We start from the raw sequence: 21,530 nt of genomic DNA on the forward strand, positions 1-21,530 counted from the left end.
CTGTTAGCGAGCTCATCTTAACTTCCCTCTTTTCCTCTGCTTTAACCTCGATTGGGGTTTTATTCGGAGGCCCAGCCTTTGGACAACCCGTTAATACCGCAAATGAAGATGGATCAAAAGCAACGCATGTGAGCCACGTTGACGTTCAGTCGGACATCCGCTATGTGTCCAGATACGCTTTCCTGGAACAAAGATAGCGATGCAGATCATTTGAAGAAAGGAATATATCATTAAACATTGCAATATTTGTCCTGAATCTTCTTCATAAATTTACATGGCGTTAAAGTGGATGGCATGCCATGAAATCGTTATAGATTCTGGACTGCGGTTGTTAGCCTGTTGTAACTCTAGACCGAATAATTTGGAAATGAGACAGCTTGTCTCTCCTGAGTCTGCTTGAAATTCAGTTTAAAAGGCCGTGCGTCTCTGCATAAATGAACCTGAAAGATTTCTAAAAAGAGTTTCAAACAAATGCTGGATCTAAAGGATATTTTTGTTAAGTCCTAAAAGGTTGTCAGGTGTCAGAAGATATCTTGGCAAAGATTACACAGAAATCAAGACCCGGCAGATCCTTTGGCGCAATTTCAAAATCAGTGCCAGATTCCGGAGGGTTCATCGACGAAATTAAAAAAAAAGCAGATTCTAGATCATGGTAGATCCGATATCTAGGACTCAGGACCCGATCCTGTGATCTTTTCTGCAATCCGGACAAATGGATCGCAACCGCCGTCATTTTCTCTCACGCATTTGCGTTTATGGTTACATTACAATGTTGCGGGTATCCTCAAGCAGCAGAGGAGCAGATGCAAGTGCTGTTCTTGCCTACCGTAAGATCTGTTCGGGGGAAATTGCCTGTAACTGCGGCCAACGCCCGGCCGCCATCCCGTCGGCTGGCCGGCCGGAGCAGCCCTCCCCTCCCCTCTTCTCAGCCTTGCAGCCGCCGCCTGCAGCCAGACCCAGACCCAGACGGCAGTCGCCATGGCAACGGTAATTTCCGTTTAAAGATCGGCTGCAGATCCGGGGGTGGCAGACGGGGAGCCGGCGCCACGCGGTCTGTCGGCGGCGACGCGGCCGGGCTGAGACGGGCTTGTTTGCTCGGGCGTTGGCTGCCGGATGTTGCTTGCTGGGACGGTGTCTCCGGCATTGCAGCTGCTAAGCGTCGTGTCACCAGCAGGTGGACCGCTCGGGGTGCGGTGAAGATGGGACGTGGCTTAAAGGCTCGCCGAAAAGTTCATTTTTCTGTGAAATGATGAACGATAAATATGTGAATGAATGAACTCCATCTACTACCAATCCATATGACGCCTTTACTCCTCCGGACGTCCATAACTTCTTTACGTTGCAATTTTTCTGCAAAGTTTCTAGCTTGGGTGCTGGACCCCATGGAAGAACAGTGGTAAGTTTAAATATTGTATCATTTCCAGTGTTCTCCAATATGGCAACGCTTTCCGCCGCGAAGTCAGCTGAACAAGATGTTTCGAGAGGAGCAATACTTTCGTTAATCGGAATATGGTCAGACGTAACTATGTTTTTGGAAGATAAATTTTCCGTTAGTTCTGTGTGAGCAAATAATGTGAAATATTTACGGCAAAACTCGTTGGGCGGCCGCATTGTGAAACGGGATTGTGCAAACACGGGGTATTGGGTTGTGCGAGCGATGCATTACAGCACGCTTCTGTTTTATCTGAGACATTGACACGCGTGTACATTTAGGAAAAAACGGTTCTGTGGTTTCAGAGAACAAGTGGAGCTCGTTTCATCTGGGATGCGTGGCGAGCTTGTTTGACAATGTCTCATTCATATCGCCGAAACTGTAGCGTGTTGCACTTGCAATACCAAAAATACAAGTACACGCAAAATCCTAGAATTAGACCAACTTCGCGCTTTCTTGCAAATATTGCCGAAAATTGTCGCACATTTAGACTTACGTCTTTCGAGTTATCATTATGACGATCGAAAATAAATAATCTGAAATTCTGTTTACCTTGTTTTCTTGATCTAACAGATAATAGTTTAATGTTATCTTAAGTGCACAATATACATCTGGAGACGTTCCTTCTGTAGTACCATCGGTAAAGAATGTTTATTTTTATTACTGAACAACCCCTCGCCGTTTCATTTTTGCCCAGTCTAGCGCACGGTTCTTGCTTTGTTTAACGCCCAATATTAACCGGTATTGCTGGCATGTTTTACGCACATTTAAAACAGGAATTGCTAGTTGAGTCACCGGATTTTGTGATAGCCTCCGTAAGGTCATTATCTGTTCCTTCGTCCAAAGGTAAAACGCCGTGTGTTTGTTTCTGGCCATTTTGCATATTCTATGTCATATGATTCGTCTTCTGCTGAATTCAGATGTTTAAACGAAAAGCTGAAATTTGCACAAGCTTTTAGCTAAAAATATTAGCTAAGAGCTTGTGAAAATTTGAACTGGTGGTTTCATCACCAAATTCAGCATGAGTAGACGAATCAAACGACATAAAAACGCAAAGCGGCCAAAAATTACCATATGGGGTTTTACCTTTGAACGGCAGTGTTAACAGTACGCCTACGTCCGTTTACAGCATGCCCCTGAATATTCAGTTTCAGGTCCTTTCATATTGAGGACCTCATCAGGTGTTAGTTGGCGTGTGCTGCAATTAGGCGTGCTGTTAGGAATTGCATTATCAGCTGGGCGATAATTGGGCGGTTTTTTCTCAAATACAATGTGAAAGGGCCTTACGCACGCTCTCAGATGCTTTCTCAGAAACTGAGCCTGCCAGAGCCAAGCATTAGAGGACGGGATGGATAGTTTGCGTTGGGGTTATTGGATTAATGTCTCTGTGAAAGTGGTTATCGTGGTTTGCTTCAAGGTCTAAGTGTGTTGTTTTAATCCAAGTCGACGTTTGAGCTTTTCACACTAATGCTTGAGTGTGGCATTCGTTAAGTTCTCCGCAGTTGTGTTCACACACGAAAAAATCAGACGTTTGCAAATCAAGGATAAATCACTTCACAACCCCCTTTCGGTTGCTGATGTGTTCAACACTGAAACTTCAGACAGGCATGTCACGTCAAGTTGGTAGGGTGCCTTGTATACACATAACGCCTCTACCTCGGCTAATTTTCCACTTAGCTGCCGAACACACCCAGTAACCTTACCTTAGGCTTCGCCTTCCACACAGCGTTAACGTTCGTTTAAGGTTTGTTCATGTTCGGTGGCAGGCGCCCAGGTGACCGGCTGAATGCGGTGCGCTCGGGTGGAGGTGGGGTCAATTTGCCCATCGCTCAAAATCAAGTCTAGAATTGGGCTAAAAATCGAGAAAGGGTTACACGTGCCGATGAGTTTTGCATTGAAAAAAGAATGTTGATTAGCGCAGCGAACAATTTAAAGCTCTAATAAGGGTGCTTAAACATATCGCTGTTGGCTGTTTGAAAAACCGGATTGTACAAACACATGACATAGTGCAAACCCAAAGGAAGTTTCATCATGAGTGGTGATGATGTGCCTCAACGACACGTCTTCAAGAACATGCTCAATTTTTAATGCAGCACCAGATTCCGATCCTTTTGTTCATCATACTGATAACTACGAAGAAAGCAACGAAGTTGTACAAAGTACGAAGTTGTTACCTCAGTAACAACTTGAGGTAGCGAGCGACGGGAGCGGAGAGATGAGCTCGCTAGTAAAATATATTGCCGCGTCACTCCAAAAAGCATGACACAAGCTCTCGTGGAACTACTCTTTGTGAACCAGGGTGTTACAAATACGAGGTAATAGTAACAACAGGTGCTGCCTGGCATGCGCTTCATATTTCGCTGACTTCGAGGGCTGATATATGTCAAATTGTCCAGGAATATTTCTTCTTCTTGGTCCTTGAGCCTTGAATCTTCTTGTCTTGGAGTTGGAGAAGATAAACCTCTGGAATGAAGGCATGAGCTTTGTGAAAATGATCTTCAAACTTTTTGGGGGATTGTAAGCATGACCGGCCATTCGAAAATTAGCTGAAATATATTTTATTTTCACCCGCTGTGCTATCGAGTTATCATGTAATTTGGTAGCACGGTGTTGCGCGATAGTGCTGTCAGGAGCTACCAATATCTCACCTACCGTATTTTTCAGCTCCCGATATTGAAAGTAGCGTCAAGGTGTGAGAGGCGGTAACGTGCTGACTTAGATAATAATGGTGGCATCCTGAATGAGGTTTTGGTATGCCCATGCTGAGATAGTGAGGACCCGTGACCGTAGATTGCACACAGCAATCTGGCCAGGGATTGGTCGGGAATGGTCAGGAATTTGCATCGACACGACTAATACATGGCCGTCTGGGAATGTTCAAGTCTCGACAATCTTCACTGATAATCGAGTGGTGACCAAATTAGATAGCATGGGTTTGAACATGCGCGCTTGCAAACTCTAGAAATAAAACCCCAAGACTTGGCATTGCGGTTTCCTTTGGCTACGCGGCGCCGGTCCTGTGGCTAACATAAGGCGGCGGCGAAAGTGAGGACGAAAACAGCGACTTGCCTGACGGATACACATTTGAATGTTGTATGACATAAGCCGTGCGTTTAAAGGTTAGTGCGGACCGTATATTTCACTTATGCGATTTTCAGATTGATAATAAAAACGTATTAGCACTTACAACACAAAGTGGTGCTGAAATCTCATTGTAGATCCGAAAAGTAAAGATAAATGAATATTTACCGTTTTGATGTAACTGCCAATCCATGCAAAGGGGAACCTCAAAGAATGCTGGCAAAATATACGCTGCAGTTTAATATTCGACGGGAACGAACTTATTTTGATAGATTTTCTGAAGCATTATTTCAAGACGGTCGTTCTGGCACGCACCACGCCAGCTACACAATGCACCGGACAACGCCGCTCGGTTAGACGGACCCTGCTTCACTGGACAACGCGGTTTGGTCAAATGGACACTGTCACCCTGCCCCGCCCCCCCCCCCCCCCCCGGTTTTCTAGCTCCAGAGCATAGCGTGTGCGCAGGCTCAAAACTTGTTGACATAATTTGTTTGGCAAGTCGCTTCTGGAGGAGGATGAACGCCTTCAGGCAAGCATGAGTCCGCATTTTTCATTTTTGACCTCATTGGGATCCACACTACTGAACATTAAGAGGACCCCTTACACTTTCAGGCAATGAGGCCCGTGGGTAGAACACTTATCGACACATGACCTGATGGGCCATTCCGTCCAAGCGCGGGGTGCTTACCGCCTGTCATTCTGACGACACGGGGCGGGATCTCCCCGTCAATCCAGAGGCCCTTAGAGGGACGCATCATGCATCGGTCCCCCTCTGACGTGGGAGGCCCTCAGACCCGGGCAATTAGCCTCGGATCAGCACAGGAGCCCTTATAGGCGCAGAAAGCTCCCGTAGCGTCGCGAGCGATCCAGTGATCGCTGCAGGGACTACACTACAGGCTGAGGGGCCCTCGGCTGAAATGGAGTGGAGCCCCCCCCCCCCATCCCCACCCAGCACAGAACACCTCTATTGTCTCACTTTGGACCATCATCACGAGTTGGACCAGGCCCTTTGCAACTTGAGTGGGCGGAGGACATACCCTGAGACACACCCCTCCCCCCTCCCTGCATCGCCCCTGACGACCATCAAGAGCATCGTGTGTAATGGATGCTCCGGAAGGCAAATGGGTCGATCGGTCAATTACACAGACGCTTTTTGCTTGGCTGTCTTAATGCGATGCATATTTTAAGCTTGCAGTAATGGACCGGAGACCAATTCAGTCCCTTACGGCGTCGGTCACAAGTTCTGATGATGGAGGCCTAATATTGAGCTATTTGATTAAAAAGGCTGACTTCTGTTTCAAAAGAGGCTAAAACCAAATGTACGGTGAAATGTGCAGCGGAGTGCATGCAATGGTGTACAACATGAACAGTGCATTATTCCCATTGTTCTCACACCTGTAAAACCTGAAATATCCTTCCTTCACGTACTTTTTTAATAACGCAGACCAAAATAGCACGGGAGGCAAAGGTTCGATGCGCTGGTTTCTGAGCTTGTGAACCCCCTTTCACGCTAGCGTTGTCGCCACGTACGCTGCGGTCGTTGTGCTTATAGCCACGGTCCCTTGTTTATGGCCGATCGCTTCCTGATCTAAAGCACAGTCTGGGTTGGAGCGCTGCTTTTCTAACATAACTGACATTTAAATCACAAGAGTAGTGAAAAAGCAGTCGGCTTCGAGTTCGGTTCGGATTCGGCAAGTTCGGTTCTCAGTGCGGCTCCAGTTCGGCAAGCTCAGTTCGGTGTTCTCCTAGACCTAAGGATATATCTTTGGATCACAGGCAACCCTTAGCCTTCAGGTACGCCCCATCAATGTTCGGAGCCCCTTTGCGTCTTTATGACCATTTCATACCCTGTCTTGTTTAGCCGTGCCGGACGCTCCTTTAGGGGCGCCGTCATAAAGGGTGCCTTCGGCGCCCAAGGTGGGCCTCTGCGGGGCCTTTACTTTCTTATTGGAAGAGACATTTGCCCGCAATGCCCTCCTCTCTTCCCTGGATTCCCCGTATGACTACCATGCTGCTCAAAGTAAGAATTATTTGATAAAAGATACAACAATTTGGTATTTAGCTTGCATTTCGTATGCATAGCCTTCGTCAAAGTCGCTGGGAACCATTCAAAGTAGGGGTAGAATCGTTCGGCCCGCCACACCGTGCCGATAAATCAGGAGCTCACGGTGCCGAAAAAATGAGGAGCTCGAGGCCTTTCTTGCCCACATTGAGAGCCGGTAAATGTGGTCTCCTGCTACTCAAAATATGTACGTATCTATGGAACTGTTATGGAATGAAGTGTGAAAAGTTCTTCTGACTTCTGACGGTTCGCTTCCGACGGCACATTGTCATGCTTAATTGTAGCGATCTTAGCAGATGGTTTTGTATAAAACCCATGAATAGCTGCCATTGATCGGCCATGCATATTTCTTCGTTGGCGCAAAAATTTGATGCCACTACCATCAGCACTACCATATCTGGAATGCAGTTTGGAAGCATATTGATCATCATGTAAACTAACGCACACGGGACAAGTAATATATCAGGATACATAAATGTCCAAATGCAGTGACGTGATGTTTCGTTATATTGAGATATCCGGCTATGTGGTCATATTTGTCATACATAGTTTGTGATTGAAGGCATTTGGATGGAACTTCCATTGCTTTCCCCTTGGACTTGGCTCTCAGCAGTTAAAAAGACCATTGTCGGTTCAAGCATGCAGCTCAATACCAATGTTAAGAACTGGTTGTGTATTCCCATTGATATTCCTAGCGGCTGGCTTATAGCCCTGAATAATACAACTTATTATTGTTATTACTTCTTGGTATTATTCTTTCTGATTTCTTGTGATGGGTCACCTTTTGAAAGCATGAAATATGAAATGATAATGAGCGTGTGTGGCATCCATTATATCATATAGTAATAATCCCCATATTTACAGGTAAAGGAGCTGTAATACATTCTTGCTGTTAGCATTTGAAAGACTCAGCTTAGCAAACAATAGTTCTTCTGGCATGGCACCTTCTTTTGAGGTAAGCAATGCTTTGGTTCTACCATACTCTGACTTGTTTGGGTTCTTTAGCATCAGGAGCGAGAATAATCATTATTATTGCAGGCAAGCATTTTTCTGGAATACTAGATTCATGAATTTACAAGTACACGTACACAAATTAAAGGAACAACAAACAAAGTTGTGAATAGAAATATGCAGCACCCAGAATGGCATGCACATAAAACAAGCCATGTTATAGTAATAAGGCAGGACCATTAACACCATGCTTTCAGATCTTGAGCATATGTTCATGGAGTTTATGCCACAAAATTCACTTCTGTAAATCCATGCAACCTGTCATGCACATATGAACCTGGTAAGCTTACATTGTAGTGATGTACTGCATTCTGCATGTTTGCATCATCCACTGAGTGTTGTTTGAAATGAAATGAGACTGCACTGTTTTGAAAATGTGTCTTATCTTCCTGTTGGCTGTGTTTGTCTGTTGCAGGGCAGCCAGGGCTCTGCTGGCAGCAGAGACCATGTGATATTTGATGCATCCAAAGGGGAAACATTCCAGATATCTGCTGGCCTTAAAACACTGGCTAGGAAACTGAAGGGAAACTGGAAACCCAGCAGGTGGGTTGTCTTGTAGCATGCAGACTTGTGTTCAGTGATGTAGCAATTATGGATCATCTTTATATCAGCCTCATTTTGCATCTAGCTTTTTATGGACTTGCTGTGGATGTATCAGGAGGGTTAACACTGGCCATTATAGATAGCACTTCTGTGGACATGTTGAGGCTACCAGGAATCTCGGGACATGTCTAAAGCTTGCATGTTGGGTGACCAGGCTCAATCTTTTGCATTCATTGCTTATCACTTAACAATTTGTGGACTGGTTGGCAAGTGGCAAATGTTCAACACTTCATCATCTTGGAATGCATGCTTAGCACCATGCTCATCAGCACATGATTTATTGGAACAAAATCAGGTGTGTCACATGCATGAAGCATGCATGAAGTTGCTTTTGGTTGGTGACATTCATGAAAATCCATGTCCAGCAAACCCATGTCATTCAAGTCAACTTTTTGGAGCAATTTTGCCCAAGGTTCAGGGGTTTGAATGGACCAATTTCGATCTTGTCTTAATATCTTCAAATCATAAGGATTTGCATATATTGTGTGACATATCTTATGTATTTGATTATGATAATACCTGTATAGAGGAAGTGAGGTGTGCATTATGAACCAGGTTGATGCCATCTTCTAACAATTCTCATTGCCATGCAAATATGATATATGTTCTAGATTTACATACTTCCATGTTACATTGCCATGCCCAACATTTGACACAGCCATTGAAGACATGGTGAGTGTTCTCACAGTGTGCCGTGTGCGCGGTTTTCAGTAACGGCGATGAGATCACGGCTGAGGTGTTGGCGGAGGCACGTGTGTTCGTAGTGCCCGGACCGGCCGACAAGTTCAGCGTGCATGAGATCGAGGTGAGCTGGGGGCTCGCACCCTCTTCGGCGGGAGTCCGCCAGAGGCTCAGGCACGGGCTCGCGTGACTGCGTGCTTTGCGTAATGGGATCCAAAGATCACCGTGTCTGACGGGAAGCGAGCTATTTCGTGAAACCTGATTGATGCGGTCGCGGAATATTCTTAGTGTGATGTAGTGCAGGCTGGTGATTTGGATCTGTCGCGAGCAATTCAATTTGTGCCAGAGCACCCACAATTTATCCCCCGCCTCAGTGTGCACTGGCGACATCAATAACGTGCCTGCACACAGCACAACTCGTGACGATCTGCTTGGCACCTCTGCCCCACGCTGCCAGTCACCTCCCCGAGCTGCGACCGGCCCCCGAGCTCTGCGCTGACTGCCCGGCCTCTCGGCAGGCGATGAAGCGGTACGTGGCTGACGGCGGCAGCCTGCTGGTGCTGCTCGGCGAGGGCGGCGAGAAGCGCAGTCGCACGAACATCAACTATCTGCTGGAGGAGTACGGCATGAGCATCAACAGCGGTGAGAACGCGGCGCTGGGGAGGGCGGCAGCGGCGGCAGCGGCGAGAGCCCCAGGAACATCGATAGCGGTCAGGGCAGGGCTGCGGAGGATGACATGACGGACGTGTTCGCCGGTAGCGGTAAGCGGTGCGTCGAGCAGTAGGGCCTTCTTTTTCGAACGAAATGGGGAAAATTGCACGTGCTTATCAATTGCACCAAATTCGTAAAATATGAGACCCACTACTCATAAAAAAGACAGTAGTATTAGCCTAAATCCTCGGAAAAAAACAGGAGAATGGAAATATAGTTAGTTGATTCTTCGGCGACATGCCTTTATCGGAACAATAACAGTTATTTCTAGTTGTTTAAGACTTCTACCATTGTTTCGATGAAGGTATGTTGCCGAAATACCAACCTAACTATATCTCCATTCCCCTACTTTTGCCGAGAAATCAGGCTAATACTACTGTCTTACCTACGTGAATAGTGTTCCTTACTAATGCGCTGAACAACTTACGTAATGAGACTTCTGTGGGTGGATTTATGGATTTATTCACGCATGGAAGTATCCACTCCGCTTACAGGGGACACTTTTGTCGGTTTGTGTACGATACTCACGCTCTAGCAGCTGCTGCTACAACATGATACGACTGAACTTACAGCGATATCTTTCCATACATCGCTTGGCATTATTCTTGGTTTAGTGACACGTCTTCAGCCGTTGAATAGAAAAGGCTTGCGAAGCAAAAAAAAGAGACATGCACCCATCCAAATTTGCTTGTCAGCGCGAAACATACGTATGCCTTATTGACTGAGCTGTCTAGCACAAGAAACATGATTATCAACGTGGTCCTTCCACGAACTGATTAGAGCCATGCAACAATCTTCACTTGAATGTGCTCCCCGGTAGGCCGTTGTGCACAGGCTTCTGGCAATCTCGCCGGCGGATATTTTTGCCTCAGCGACTGGCGCTCTTGCCCTGCGCAAGCTGTCGCATTCCTGGAAGATTTGCTGGCATCTATGCTGGCTTAACGGCTCTGGTACAGGCAATCTCCTTTCGTGATTGAAGCACTTCGTCTGCATTGTGCGCGTGGTAAATGCCCTAGGGGTGAATGAATTTTTGAATGGAGTTGTCTGGATTTAATCTCACCGGCCGCGTGTCAGACACAAAACTGTTATTACGCTTCTGCGTGGGCCTTGTAACCACATGTAAAACTACTTGATTGTCCCTGGCGGCGAGGGTTTTGCCGCCAGAGACAATCTAGACCAACGTCAGTTAAGATAATCAGGAATAATGTAATATTCAACATCAATAATGTAATATTCGGCATAATTCGACAAGAATAATGTAATATTCGACAAGTGGCGTCAGACATCGTGCAGTACATCACGTCATGCCGCCCGTCCTGAGCGTCCCCTCTCTGTGTGCAGTGTGGCTTGAAAGTCGCTTTTGCAAAAGAGCTTTGCAACCAGGGTCTGGGATTCCCCTCATGCTGTGTTGGTTTTACCCTTCGTTTGTGGCTCACAATGCTACGCAAAGCCTGCTGCTCTCCACATTGTGTGAAGAGTCCCAATGACGTCACCTTCTCCGGCTTGGTGATTGCTGTTTGTGTCTGTGACGACCGCGATCGGCCGTCTGCCAGTCCCGTGCTGCGCGGCGCCTCCGGCGTCTGCGGCCGCCCACCGCCTGCCGTGTCCACCGGCAGCAGTCTCCGCCGGGCCGGAGTGCCTTGCCGTGTTGCCGCTCTCTCCTGACGCCGACACGCACCCGAGATCCCTCTGACAGCCCCCCCCCCCCCCGCCGCCCCTCTGACAGCTGTGCGTGCTGCCCCTGTGGGCGGCCCCCCGGCGCTGGCGCACGAGGCGCGCCCGTGTGACGTGGCAGCCACGGGGCTGCCTGGCCGCGGCCAGTGCCGCTGTCTCCCGTTGTGTGGGTCACTGACCACCGCAGACGTACGCTCGGATGAGATTCCGCGCTGTTGGACATGATTTTGTGCAAGGCTGCGTCTGACTGCTTTCGCCTGATGTTAAATGTTTTGTGCAGGCAGCCGTGTTCATTATTTTGCGTTTCTTTTTGTTCATTGTATTGTGTGGCGCTGCTTCGGTTTCATCGCGCATATTCCCTCATCGTGGGTGGCGTATCGCCTCATCACACGCTGTACCTCCCCCAGATGCTGTGGTGCGGTCCCAGTACTACAAGTACTTCCACCCCAAGGAGTGTTACGTATCGAACGGCATTCTGAACCGTGCTCTGAGCCAGATGGCGGGCAAGAGCATTCCCGGAATGGGGATGGACGAGGATGGCAACAACACACAGTGAGTGCCGCTCCGTCGGAGCACCGGAGCCTCTGCAAACAGCTCGAGATGGCCCGATGGGTTTTGGCTGTTTGCGCCAGCAATGCAGCTGCGCTGATGGAACATACACTAACGCACTTATGGAGCTTCCCAGAATATCTCAAGCTCGGAACGGTACGTGCTTACGGCTCGCATCAAGGTGCGTGGCTTGCATTCCATATTCACGCAACCTTTTTTCGTTCGTGTTCAGCAAATGCGGTAGGCAACCTTCAAGCAAGAATTTGCAAAATCCTTTAAGGTCGCCGGACACTTATTGCCTACCACGGCCCCGACCGGCCTCCTGCGTGGATGCTTCAACGCTATCCGACCTCCCTTTAGTCGATCATTTGTGTGCGCGCCTGCCGTAGCAGTCTGTATTCAGCGGCCGTGTCAGCACCACTGTGCAGCGCTGCTGCGCTGGCCGGTGCCGTGAACCGGCCGCCTGCCGCAGGGCTCTGGTTTACCTGTACCCGTTCGGCGCCTCTATCAACGTGGTGAAGCCGGCTGTGCCCCTGCTCTCCACCGGCAGCGTCGCCTTCCCGGGTAACAGACCGGTACGTGCTTCCCGTCACCGGTGCGTGCTCGTGATGTGCGGATGTGTTCCCGATCTCTGGTACGTGATCCCGATCTTTGGTACGTGCTCCTTATCTGTGATACGTGCTCCCGATCTTCGATACATGCTCCCGATGTCTCTGGTATATGGCCCCGATCTCTGATATGTTGTCCGGATCTCTGGCGCATGTTCCCGATCTCTGGTACGTGCTCCCGATCTCTGGTGTGTGCTCGGGATATCTAGTACGTGTTCCCGATCTCTGGTGCGTGCGCCCTTTTTTATTCCTAATTCGGACCTCTGGCGCATGTTTCCGATCTCAGGTACGTGTTCTCGATCTTTGATGTGTTCTCGTGATATCTAGTACGTGTTCCCTATCTCTGATGCGCGCGCCCGATCTCAAGCACGTATTTCGGATCTCCTGTACATGTTCCCGATCTCAGCTACGTGCTCCCGATCTTCAGTGCGTTTTCCCGATAGCCGATATGTGCTTCCGATCTCTGGTACGTGCTCCCGATCCCTGGTATGTAGCTCGTGGTGCACGTCCCTGACCCCGGTGCGTGCTCTGTATGTATAACACTCATGCTTGTACTTCTAAACTTTTGGGACTCGTCTCCGTCCTCTTGTTTCGTCCATCTGCAGTCCTTATAGATGATTCTGCATGCTTGATTATCACCTTTTTGTTCCGGAAATAACTTTTCCGGCGCAGCGTAAACATGTCTGATATTTAAGACAACTCCGCCTGGAAAGCCGAGACGGATCCACTGCGTTCCAGATCTGCGGTCTGTACCAGAACGAGGCTGGCGGCAAGATCGTCGCGCTGGGCTCTGTGGCCATGCTGTCCGACCAGTACCTGGACAAGGAGGAGAACAGCAAGATCAAGGATGTGCTGTTCGATATCCTGACCCGACCCGAGGTCATCGCTCTGAACAAGATCGACGCCGGAAACCCGGAGGTGAGGACGATGACACGACTCCTGCGTGAAAAGACAGCGTGGTTTCGGTGGAGCATGGATCAGTGCTCGTGTAGGGGCGTTACATGCTCCCTTGCCAGTGGCTGCATGCTGCTAGAACAGTGGGGGGCGGTCCAGGCGGAAGCTCGGGATCTGTGAATGGCCTGGTGTTGTGTTGAACCGTGCTGAACCGTGCTCTCAGCGACCTCATGGTCTGGTTCTGCCGCTTTTGGCTTTATTTTAAACGAGCGATGGCGTGTCTCCGGCACACATCACTTGCGGAGTCTGCGCAGTCAGACAATTGCACATATGCCGCAATGGTATGTCCCCGCCACACATCATTTGCGGGGTCGGCGCAGTTAATCAACTGCACAGGTAGCCACAACGGCATGTCTCCGCCACACATCGCCTGCCGCGTCTGCGCAGTTGGCCAATTACCTCCTGTCATTAGGTGCACACAAGTTTTGCAGCGCCTCACATGCTCAAGGCAGTGCGTGAAATTGGCAGAGCAGGCCTCATTGAATGCTCTGCAAGTTCTATAACTTCTCCGACTGAACTTCACTTCTTTGATCAGCGGCATAAGCGCAAGAAAGATTGTAAGACGAAGACACGCAATCGTGCAATACTCTCTCTCACTTTTAGAGAGTCATGGAATATCTACCAACACGAAGTGCCGTGGTGAGTTCAAAGAGTCTTGTCTAGAGAAACACGTCGGGTATCTCTCTGACCCGGCTGTACTCTGTGTAGCCCGTCACCATGGCAACAGGACTGCCATCCGGTGATTGGTTGCCGTCGGCCGGCCGTGCCGCAGCGGAAGCCCTTACTGCGCGGCCTGGTGGCGCCAACCTCCAGGCCGCCGCGCCCTGCCGTCTGACGATCATTAACGGGTTCCGGGTACCCCCCCCCCCCCTCCCACCGCCGTCTGGGTCGGGTCAAATGGTGCCGCCGCCGCCGGGCGGTCTGCCGCGATCGGCCTCGGCCCAAGGGCGCAGCGAGACGGATACCTGACGCCGTCGCGGACCCGTGGACTGTGAACTAGTAACGCATCATAGCCCCGACACGTTGCGCTTGATAGTAATGCTACTTATTGGCAGGGGGGGGGGGGGGACGTCGCAGCCATCGTCCAAGGCCATTGGACGTCGCTCTCACAGCGATTGCCGTGGCGGCGATGGAACTCTGTGCCAGCAGCCGGGCTCGAACTCACGACACTACGCATGCGGTCAGGGGCGAACGCTCTACCAACCAGTCTGCGCCACCTCTCATGGTCTACCTCGGGTCGGTCATGTTCGTCTCATGACATCGGCGTTGTCGCCTGAAGTCCTGCCGTCTGCTCTACCGCAGTTTTCCCACTAATGAGTGGGCGCTAGGACGGTACTTTAAGCCTGATCCGAGCGAAGAAAATGCTGTTAACGTTGGCGTGTTATGCCGTTTTATGATCGGGTTCGCCAGACTGGGGAAGATTTAGTCTGTTCATGAAGACTGTCGTCGCAGCCAAACTTTGACGATTTCAACATTTTCCCCTACATCGTTGGCGACGGAGATGTACTACTCGCTGCCACTGAATCGCCAAACAATTGCGTAATCGCTTAAAATATTTAAACCATGCTTGCATGCGGGCGATCGCTGCAGCTACTGTTGGCATACAGCTGTCGGTTGGTTGGATTATCTTGAACCTTCGTCACCTGTTCGGCTGTCTTTCCATCTGTGTGCTGCTGCATCAGCAGCAAACATACACGCCCCCATGTGTTTCCTTTCTAAATGATAACCGTAACCTTATGCACGGAGCGACGTCATGTTCCGCTCTGCGCTGTGGCTAATGTAGTCCTTGGAATCATTAGGAAGCCGTCACGCACGTGCTGACGTCTCCCCCGTGTTTCCAGAACAGCACTTCAACAAGAAACCTCCACAAGGGCCAGTTCGGACTATCACGCTCCCAGTGACGTCATATGTCTTGTGTTGCCAGAACAACGGATCCTACCAGATCCCGTCGACGGCTGTGCTGGCGGGGCGGCCGCATGCTGTCAGTGATCCCATATGTTCTGCGTTGCCAGATCAGCGACTACAGCCAGATCCCGTGGACGGCTGTCTTGGCAGAGCAGCTGCGTGCTGTCAGTGACTCCATGAGTTCTGTGTTGCCAGATCAGCGACTACAGCCAGATCCCGTCGACGGCTATCCTGGCGGAGCGGCCGCGTGCTGTCAGTGATTCCATGAGTTCTGCGTTGCCAGATCAGCGACTACAGCCAGATCCCGTGGACGGCTGTCCTGACAGAGCGGCTGCGTGCTGTCAGTGATTCCATGAGTTCTGCGTTGCCAGATCAGCGACTACAGCCAGATCCCGTCGACGGCTATCCTGGCGGAGCGGCCGCGCGTCTGTCTGCAGGAGTCGGAGAGCGTGCCGGCCGACTACACCAAGCTGTTCGACACGCAGGTCTTCTCCATCAACACCCGTCTGGTGCCGCAGGTCGGTCGGCGCGGCCATCTCCCTTACTCGTGATGATGGCCCGTGTTCGTCTCGTTTTTTTGTGCGGTTATGGCATTGGCAGACCTCCGCGGGCTGAATGGCTGAGAGAGGAGGCAGCGACTGTCTCGTGGGGTTATGTCGACGGCGGATGAAGTGTTGAGGTGAACTGTCACACGTCAGGTCAAGACCAGCGTCAAGACAAACCTCTGCGGGCTGAATGGCTGGGAGAGGAGGCAGGGACTGTCTCGTGTGGTTATGTCGACGGCGGATGAAGTGTTGAGGTGAACTGTCACACGTCAGATCAAGACCAGCGTCAAGACAAACCTCTGCGGGCTGAATGGCTGGGAGAGGAGGCAGCGACTGTCTCGTGGGGTTATGTCGACGGCGGATGAAGTGTTGAGGTGAACTGTCACACGTCAGGTCAAGACCAGCGTCAAGACAAACCTCTGCGGGCTGAATGGCTGAGAGAGGAGGCAGCGACTGTCTCGTGGGGTTATGTTGACGGCGGATGAAGTGTTGAGGTGAACTGTCACACGTCAGGTCAAGACCAGCGTCAAGACAAACCTCTGCGGGCTGAATGGCTGGGGGAGGAGGCAGCGACTGTCTCGTGGGGTTATGTCGACGGCGGATGAAGTGTTGAGGTGAACTGTCACACGTCAGATCAAGACCAGCGTCAAGACAAACCTCTGCGGGCTGAATGGCTGGGAGAGGAGGCAGGGACTGTCTCGTGTGGTTATGTCGACGGCGGATGAAGTGTTGAGGTGAACTGTCACACGTCAGATCAAGACCAGCGTCAAGACAAACCTCTGCGGGCTGAATGGCTGGGAGAGGAGGCAGCGACTGTCTCGTGGGGTTATGTCGACGGCGGATGAAGTGTTGAGGTGAACTGTCACACGTCAGGTCAAGACCAGCGTCAAGACAAACCTCTGCGGGCTGAATGGCTGAGAGAGGAGGCAGCGACTGTCTCGTGGGGTTATGTTGACGGCGGATGAAGTGTTGAGGTGAACTGTCACACGTCAGGTCAAGACCAGCGTCAAGACAAACCTCTGCGGGCTGAATGGCTGGGGGAGGAGGCAGCGACTGTCTCGTGGGGTTATGTTGACGGCGGATGAAGTGTTGAGGTGAACTGTCACACGTCAGGTCAAGACCAGCGTCAAGACAAACCTCTGCGGGCTGAATGGCTGGGGGAGGAGGCAGCGACTGTCTCGTGGGGTTATGTTGACGGCGGATGAAGTGTTGAGGTGAACTGTCACACGTCAGGTCAAGACCAGCGTCAAGGCCCGCCCACACCTTGCGGATTGACTGCGGATTCTGCAGCCTGTTGTCGCACACTAGAGGTAGCGTTCTGAGCTTTTTTGGCCGCGCTTTACAGACCTTGCGGGCTTAAATATTGCATCTCTTGTCTTCAACAGCTGACGACTGCAGAACCTGCAGCGGATTTTGCAGCCAGTCTGCCGGGTATGAACTGGCTGTAACGCATTGTAAGATTAAGTGTTTTGCGTGTCACTAACAGCCACCTGCCACGTATGAGCGCTTGGGCACTCAGTGTCAGCTCCCTCCACTCTTGTCTTAACCAGTGGTCACCGTGGTTCTGGCCGCAGCCGCTTCACACGAATGCCCCTCACCCCTCCTCCGGTGATCATTTGCTGTAAAGGGATCGAGTTGTGCGCAACGCTGTGTTGTAGGCCGGCCCAGCATCTCGGTGACGCGGCTCCCTCGTCGTCAGCCGGGTGTGCCAGGTGCTGTGTCAGATGCAGACAGTCGTACCACGGGGCTGGTTGGGACCCGCAGACGGGCGGGGCGGCCTTTGTGTCGTGCAGTTGGTCACGTAGCGCACGTGACGACACTTTCCAGGCGTTGTTCTTTGCGATGCGTTCGTCACTCCAGGCAGGGCGATGCGCCGCTGCTGGCAGCGACCGAGTCGCGCTGGGAGCTGAGCGTGTACGTCATGTGATACCGGCTCCTCCTCGACAGGCAATCGAGTCGTACGAGAAGCTGGGCGTCAAGCACGAGCCGCTGAAGCTGATCACGCCGCAGTTCGAGACGCCGCTGCCGCCGCTGCAGCCCGCCGTGAGTGCCGACTCGGGGCGACGAGTCACGAGTCAGGGGTGGCCAGACTCGACTCAGGCTGCTTGCGGGCCGCTCCTCCTGAGCGCCAGCTGCCGTCGCTCGAGATCGGTTTCGCCGCGCTGGTGCGATTGGCTAGCGCCGCGGGACATTGCCAGGCCCGGCTTGTACGTGGTCTGTGTTTGTAATGCATTAAAAGCTGATGGGTCCACTTACGTCGGGGCTTCTATTGGCCCGTCATCATGCATGATGCATTTAGGGAAATTGGGCTGTGCTGGCAGTACGAAAAGGCTGGAATGCAGTGGCATGAAGGTATGACAATGGACATGGTCAGCGCAAGAGTGCATATTTGCGATGCTGGGCAAGCATAAGCTTGTCAGCCGCGCTGGCCGGACTTACCGCTGAGCAGCAATACAAATATGTGGTATTAAATGAGTCATGAAATATAGTTTGCATCAGCATTAAAAACTGGGGCAATCACACGGAGAACCGTACTTTTTCGGTCGTGTTCCGTCTATTGAAAACTCAGAGTCACGCCCTGAAACTGGAGTGTTTCTAGTCCAGGTCTCTTCAGTGTTGTAGGAGCCCAGAACGTCACCGACTTAGTGCAATACAGTTTCCCTTAACCGACCTTGCAAAGTCGGAGTATGTCCGAAGACGTTATCTCCCGTGCATGACAGTCCAATCAATTCGAGTTCAACGGACGACACAATTCACGTGCTTCCTGAAATGTAATCGTTTCCTATCCAGTCAGAAATCCATCAGATAGATGCGAATTAAATACATGTTTTTGCATGGCGAATCGCGGTGAGGATGACCATTGTCACAACTCATCAGGGCCGGGGTCCAGGATCTGGCCTAATGAGGCCAACATTTTGAATAACGTACCTCCGCCCCAAAGCATTATTTCTGGGGAGAACATGCCGACTTTGTCACTGTTTTGAAGCCGGCTAGCGCGGTCTGTGCTCTGAGCCAGCTGTCGCAGTGCGATGTCTTCACGTGGGCCGACGCTGACGGGCCGGAGCTCTACCAATCTATCCATCTAAGTCTATCCACGTACCTAAAACTATCATGAAGCCGGACCAGAAGTGTTATGCACATCCCTGCGTGCTGGGTAAGCGTTGCCTGCTCCTCACCTGCAGTACATGGCGGTTTGTATGTCGCTGGCGCACGACAGCTGAGGATGAAGCAGTAGCCCGTACCTTGCCTTCTGTCGGCCTCACGGACCGTGCGAGGACTACTGCTATCCTGATTCACGAAGGGCCGATCCTTCCCAACCTTGCTTGCTTCCCTCCTCGATGCTCCGGTACGATGGCTGTTGCAACACCACGAAAATCGGTGGGCAATATGGTGTTTTCTCAAGCCGTGCGACATGGGCTACTTGTTTGGTGTTTGCTGCGCCAGAAATTTTCCAGTTTTCCACCTGACCAATTCAGGCATTACGGCCACATGCTTGTCTGTAAGTATGTTGCTTTTATCGTGATAAGCTGGCATTGGTTTCACGGCTTGGGAAGGCTACAAGTATGATATTACGCAGCGTCTAGTTTTGTGAGCTTTCGGCTCTCGTGTTAAAGTAGTATACATTTGGTGACTGTGGCGTGCGGTTAGGCGCTGAAGGTGTATGGTTATTTAGCGACTGAGGCGCTGGCAAAATTACCCGCCCGGAAGCCATGATGCAGTTCAGTATATCTTTGCGCTTTCAAGCCGTCGTCCTCCAGGCATTGTAACCCATGCATTGTCGTTTGCGAGCTATGGGAATCCGTCGTGTTTGCTCACAGCTCCTGTTTGTGTGCCCCGCGTGTCGTGAGTCCTCTACTGTATTCCCTGGATCCCTGGCAGTGTCTGGTGTTTGGTGAATGACGTCAAGTGTCCATTGATTCCTCCCTTTTTCTGTTGCCTCCGTTGTAAGACGTCGGATGTTCCCACCGTCGTCCCGCGAGCTGTCATGGTTTGACGTCACACCCTTTGCGTGACGTCAGATATTTCCGCCGGCGTTCCGCGAGCTGCCGCACCCGCCGCTCGAGCTGTTTGACCTGGACGAGGCCTTCAGCAGCGAGAAGTCGCGGCTGGCGCAGGCCACCAACAAGTGCAACGACTCCGACCTGGAGTACTACGCCCGCGAGTGCGGTGACGTCATGGGTGCGTGGGCGAGGGGGAGGGGCGGGTGGCGGCCGCCGCCGCTGCCTCCACCGGTGGTCTGTGTGGAAATGAGTCGTGCTGCTCTTCCCAGACGTGTTTTCCCTCGCCATGGCGCCTGTGATCGGAAGGCTTTTTATGGGATTTGACGGTGTGTTCATTCTGGTTTCCGAAACGTGATCCCTGACCGTTCGTTCGGGGAGCTATTTTCTTCAGGAGTAGGCGATTGGGTGGCGAATTTTCTGACAATATACTTCAGATGGGTTAGGATCGGGGTGATCTTTGCTGTCCTCAGAACTGTGCCGAGGTCGTATGATCTCCAGCCTCTGTCGGCGAGTCTTTGCACCTCTTCTTTCCCCCTGCCTCCTCCCCCTCCCCGCACTGCCTCTGGCTTCCTCTCCGCACAGTTCGTGACCTCGTGCTGTTGTGTCCCATCGTCAGGAATCACCGTGAAGCTGCCGCCCGACTCGCGCAGCGCCAAGCACATCCTGGAGTACACTCTGTTCCAGCTGGTGGAGTTCAGGAAGCTGAACCAGGTGCGGTCCGGCCAGAGCTCGAGAGCGCAGGGCCGAGTGTTGCGGACACGTGCAGTGCGTTGTTCTTACTGATTCGCGGCAACGTTTTGGAAAGCCACGCCTGTGTGTTGTAACTCACTGAGTCCTAACATGCGTTGGATGTCAGGTGACAATCTATTCTTTTGGAGTGGCTGTTGTGTCGGCCAGTTTGTAAAGACCGGCTTACGCCGAATACTCGCAACGGAACATTGACTGCACAGTGATATAGGGGGACAAGAAAGCATTACTCCATGATAAAAAGCAGTGAGACGGCACCATCCCTCACCCGTGTCGCTGACGTTGACCAGTTTGAGAGCGTTAGATGGTGCGCCCTCCTCTGACTGGAGACCTCGTTTCAGGAGTTCGACACCGGGTATTACGAGCAGCAGGAGGTTATGGAGTAGCCGGCAGTCCGGCGGCCGTTGGTGCGAGGCGCGGGGTCAGTCTGACGCCCCTCAGTCCGGCAGCTGATGGCGCGAGGGGCGGTGTCAGTCTGACGCCCCTCAGTCCGGTGGCCGTCGGTGCGAGGGGCGGGGTCAGTCTGACGCCCCTCAGTCCGGTGGCCGTCGGTGCGGGGGGCGGGGTCAGCCTGACGCCCCTCAGCCCGGCGGCCGTCAATGCGAGGAGCGGGGTCAGTCTGACGCCCCTTAGTCCGGCGGCCGTCGGTGCGAGGGGCGGGGTCAGTCTGACGCCCCTCAGTCCGGCGGCCGTCGGTGCGAGGGGCGGGGTCAGTCTGACGCCCCTCAGCCCGTGCCGCCGACCAGCCGCTCGCTGTGCTGTGGGAAGCCGGGCTCGCCCTTCACTCGGGGCTGAGCTCGGTCTCGGCTGCCGGGGCGCCCAGCCGGACCTCGCCGGTACGGTGTGGGTCCCAGCGGTGGTCGTCGGTACGAGAGGCGGGGTCAGTCTGACGCCCCTTCTGTTGCAACTCCCGACATGATCCTTGTCGATCCGAACCGTTTTTGGATTTCTCATGTCCCGCAT

The 21,530-nt window shown here is 51.7% G+C and overlaps 1 protein-coding gene across 1 annotated transcript; it reads left to right on the forward strand.

Annotated features, from left to right (window-relative positions):
- The first annotated feature begins 7,447 nt into the window (after positions 1-7,447).
- On the forward strand, positions 7,448-21,072 carry LOC119106445 (intraflagellar transport protein 52 homolog). The gene is made up of 12 exons (XM_037230093.1): positions 7,448-7,533; positions 8,005-8,132; positions 8,904-8,997; positions 9,392-9,515; positions 11,666-11,810; positions 12,280-12,382; positions 13,154-13,333; positions 15,646-15,792; positions 17,767-17,862; positions 19,839-19,998; positions 20,437-20,531; positions 20,909-21,072. Exons 1-12 carry the CDS (start codon positions 7,516-7,518, stop codon positions 20,951-20,953), a joined length of 1,335 nt encoding a protein of 444 aa, XP_037085988.1. The 5' UTR covers positions 7,448-7,515; the 3' UTR covers positions 20,954-21,072.
- Positions 21,073-21,530: the final 458 nt, after the last annotated feature.

The sequence above is a fragment of the Pollicipes pollicipes genome, unplaced genomic scaffold, assembly GCF_011947565.3.
Source record: "Pollicipes pollicipes isolate AB1234 unplaced genomic scaffold, Ppol_2.1 Scaffold_6138;HRSCAF=7277_pilon_pilon_pilon, whole genome shotgun sequence".
NCBI lineage: Eukaryota > Metazoa > Arthropoda > Thecostraca > Pollicipedomorpha > Pollicipedidae > Pollicipes > Pollicipes pollicipes.

What these genes read in the sequence shown, in the direction of transcription:
- LOC119106445 (XM_037230093.1), top strand. An exon ending in TCAGCGTGCATGAGATCGAG is followed by an intron (nt 8,998 to 9,391) that starts GTGAGCTGGGGG and finishes GCCTCTCGGCAG; the next exon opens with GCGATGAAGCGGTACGTGGC. An exon ending in CGGCATGAGCATCAACAGCG is followed by an intron (nt 9,516 to 11,665) that starts GTGAGAACGCGG and finishes TACCTCCCCCAG; the next exon opens with ATGCTGTGGTGCGGTCCCAG.